The following is a 3,450-nucleotide window of genomic DNA, read 5'->3' as shown; positions in this document are numbered from 1 at the left end:
AGGCGTGTGGAATTTTCTTTAAAAGGATTTTCATGCAGGAGGTAGAATACTTGGAGGAGACCATTCTTTCTTGGGGAGGTCAGGCTCAAAATTAGTGTTTTGGATCACCAAAGAAAACGTTCATCTGATAAATGGCCTGATTTTTTTTCCCAATCTTTGGGATATGGGTTATACTTTATAAGGGAGTGTTTGGGATTTGGGAGCAAGAAAAAATGCATATTTGTAAAGCAGCATACTCATGAAGAGCCACAGCAGCAATGACATGTTAATGTCTGTAGGAAGCACAAGACTGCGGAGGTGCACATGTACGAGAAGTGTGATACTAGAGGAAATGTAACTGTTGTCAAGAGTTGAAAAATGGTCCTCATGGAATGAGTAGCTCAACTATAGCAGAACTTGGATGTCCATCTTTTTTAATAAAGGGTTTGTGATGTGAGATTACATGATTCTTCTGTTCCTAGAGGCTGTAAATGTTTGCAAATCCACAAAGCTGAAAAATAATTTCAATAGTAACTCTTTTTTTAGTTTTTCAAGACAGGGTTTCTCTATAGCTTTGGAGCCTGTTCTGGAACTAGCTGTACCAGGCTGGCCTTGAACTCACAGAGATCCGCCTGCCTGTGCCTCCTGAGTGCTGGGATTAAAGGCGTGCGCCACCACCGCCCAGCAGATAGTAACTCTTGAATTGTAGTACAATGTAGACTGTCAACTCAAGCATATGGGAAATTGAAAATGTGGAGTTTAGAAAATGTGGACCACAGGATCAGGAAGACTTGTAAAATCTTTTTGAGTACAACACTGGCATTGAGTAAATGAGGCCTGAATTGGGGCATTGTGTGCTATACCAGTGGGTACACCCATCTGGCAACGACATTCACAAGTGCTGATACATTTGTATTTTTAGGTAAGAAGCCCAGGACCAAGGCACCCAAGATTCAGCGTCTTGTGACTCCGCGTGTTCTGCAACACAAACGCCGGCGTATTGCTCTGAAGAAGCAACGAACAAAGAAAAACAAGGAGGAGGCTGCAGAATATGCTAAACTTTTGGCCAAGAGAATGAAGGTAAGACGTGTAACAATGCAGAACTGCCACCGGGTTTGCATTTTTTTTGCCCGGAGAAATCCTTAACTTGGTATTTTTTTTTCTTGTTTAGGAAGCCAAAGAAAAGCGCCAGGAACAGATTGCCAAGAGGCGAAGGCTGTCCTCGCTGAGAGCTTCTACTTCTAAGTCTGAGTCCAGTCAAAAATAAGTTTGTAAGGGTGACAAATAAATGATCAGACCTTGAGTCTCCTTTATTGGTTTTTTATTAGTTGTGTAACTGGATAAGTGAAGTTGAAAAGGAGTGAGTCAGAAATGAACTCACTGGGTTGTGCTAGAAATAAGGGGAAAGTGTTCCTATTTAAATTATGTGCTTTTATCCTGGAACTAGCTCTTGCAGACTAGGCTGGCCTTGAACTAACAAAGATCTGCCTGTCTTGGAGTGCTAGGACTAGGGATTTTTCTTAAGTATAGATGAGGCAATAAATGACTCAGTACATAAGATTAATAGTTTAACTAGTTCTGGAAATACAGCCTTGCTGGTGTCGCACACCTTTAGTCTCAGCTGTTGGAGGACTTAAGCAGGTGGATCTCAAGTTCAAGGCCAGTCTGCTCTACAAAGCGAATTCTGGGATAGCCAGGGCTGTTTCACAAAGAAGCCATTTTGCCCCAAAAAGGTGTTATCATCCACTACTACCTCTACCTAGCCCTGTAGTATACCATAATTTCTACAGTGAATATAGCCTACTTGGTTGCATTCTTGGTGAAGGGCAAGGCAATTTGTTTATCAGTTGTTTTAGGGTTAAACCTAGGCCTCAAGCATGCTGAACTACTGCTGATTGGCATCCAGTCTAAAACAGCTGTTCCACAAGGAAGAACCCATGTAACAGGTTCTTTTTGTTAGGCATAACTTTGTCCTTTAGACCAAAGGTGTTTTGCAAGCACAAGTAAAATGGGAAATGTCCTTCAGAGGACAGGCTTAGAAATTCTGATCCAGTAATTTAAGGTTCTTCTGGCTGCTAGTGCACCATTCACAGGTTAGCCAAAAGAAGAGGGTGAACAGACTGCAGAGCAAAGCCACCGCAAGTAAAAACTTGGGAACCTTTTTATTTGTAGAACACTAGGTAAATGGTGTCACTTTAACTGGTTGGTCATGTAGCTCTCAGCTTTCAAGTCAGACTTGATTTTAAGGCTACTAAAACCACTATCAAGTCCTACTAAATGCTGACTTTAATGTTGAAGAGATCCTGGAAGTTAATACTGGCTGTGAACATTATACACTCCTTGGTCTTTGTAGTGCTTAGCTTATGACATCACAACTTAGACCTCTCTTCCCAGCAGTTGATATTTCATCCTGTGCTCAGGCTGAAGCTGACCACAGTCTTTGCTCCCAAGATATAACTTACTGTTTTCCTGTGGTCCAGGCTGGCCTTGGAGGCAAAGCTGTGCTTCAGCCAACACCCAGCTTTGACTTAAATTGCATAAAACTAGTTTTTACTAAGGCGAGGCCTGGCTGGCCTGGCACCAGGCTAGTCTATGTGCCAGCATGACTGGAAAGAATAGGATCTTAAGGTGTGTTAAATGCATTGCAATACAAGTACAAATAGTAAAGCACAAAGCACTACTTATAACCTGTGTTGTGATCAACTCAGATATAAAGCAAATACTTCAAATGCTTATGGGAGGCGGCAGCCAGCCTGCTTGTCAGTGGAGTCCACAACAGGGCTATGTAGTCATTTTTAACGCTCTACCTGCTTTGTAGGGATGCAGTAACAAAACCAACCTTTGAGTCTCACGGTTGGCAACTTTCAGCATGATTAGATGACTTGGTCCCTACAGAAGTGCACACATAACCTTAAACTGGGTGCTTTCTGACATCTGCCCGTCAGTGAAGTCACCATGAAGTGTTACTTGATTAAGTTCTATAAACTTGATAAAATTGTAAGTCGTTGACCTTTTAGGTTGCTGGGGTCAGCATTAAAAAATTGCAGTACTAGAACTAAGATGTTAAGCAAAATTTAAATTTTGAAGATTGCTGATCCTCAACTTCAAAATCTGGGATTGTCCCTTAAATGTGATGAAGGTGCTAGAGAAAGCCTGTAAAATTAAGACGTGCCAGACTGGTGCACACACCTTTAATCCCATTGTTCAGGAGACAAGACAGGTGGATCTCTCATCTCTGAGTTCAAGTCCAGCCTGGTCTACCAGAACTAGTTCCAGAACAGGGCTGTTAAACAGAGAAACCCTGTCTCGAAAACCCTCCCCCCAAAAAAAGGAAAAAAAGGGGGTTAAGATTTAGCTAGATGGCCGGGCGATGGTGGCGCACGCCTTTAATCCCAGCACTAGGGAGGCAGAGGCAGGCGGATCACTGCGAGTGAGTTCAAGTCCAGCCTGGTCTACCAGAACTAGTTCCAG

General features: G+C 42.6%; 1 protein-coding gene across 1 annotated transcript in view; it reads left to right on the top strand.

Moving 5' to 3' along the window:
- Rps6 (ribosomal protein S6) overlaps window positions 1–1,284 on the top strand; it is a 3,340-nt gene extending 2,056 nt beyond the window's left edge. The window contains exons 5-6 of the mRNA XM_005352702.2: window positions 902–1,059; window positions 1,151–1,284. Coding sequence (XP_005352759.1) covers window positions 902–1,059; window positions 1,151–1,246 — 254 coding nt within the window. The 3' untranslated portion in view covers window positions 1,247–1,284. The remainder of the gene's footprint in view (window positions 1–901; window positions 1,060–1,150) is intronic.
- Window positions 1,285–3,450: the final 2,166 nt, after the last annotated feature.

This window comes from Microtus ochrogaster, chromosome 10 (assembly GCF_000317375.1).
Source record: "Microtus ochrogaster isolate Prairie Vole_2 chromosome 10, MicOch1.0, whole genome shotgun sequence".
Classification (NCBI taxonomy): domain Eukaryota; kingdom Metazoa; phylum Chordata; class Mammalia; order Rodentia; family Cricetidae; genus Microtus; species Microtus ochrogaster.
This window is presented reverse-complemented; position numbering and strand designations above follow the sequence as displayed.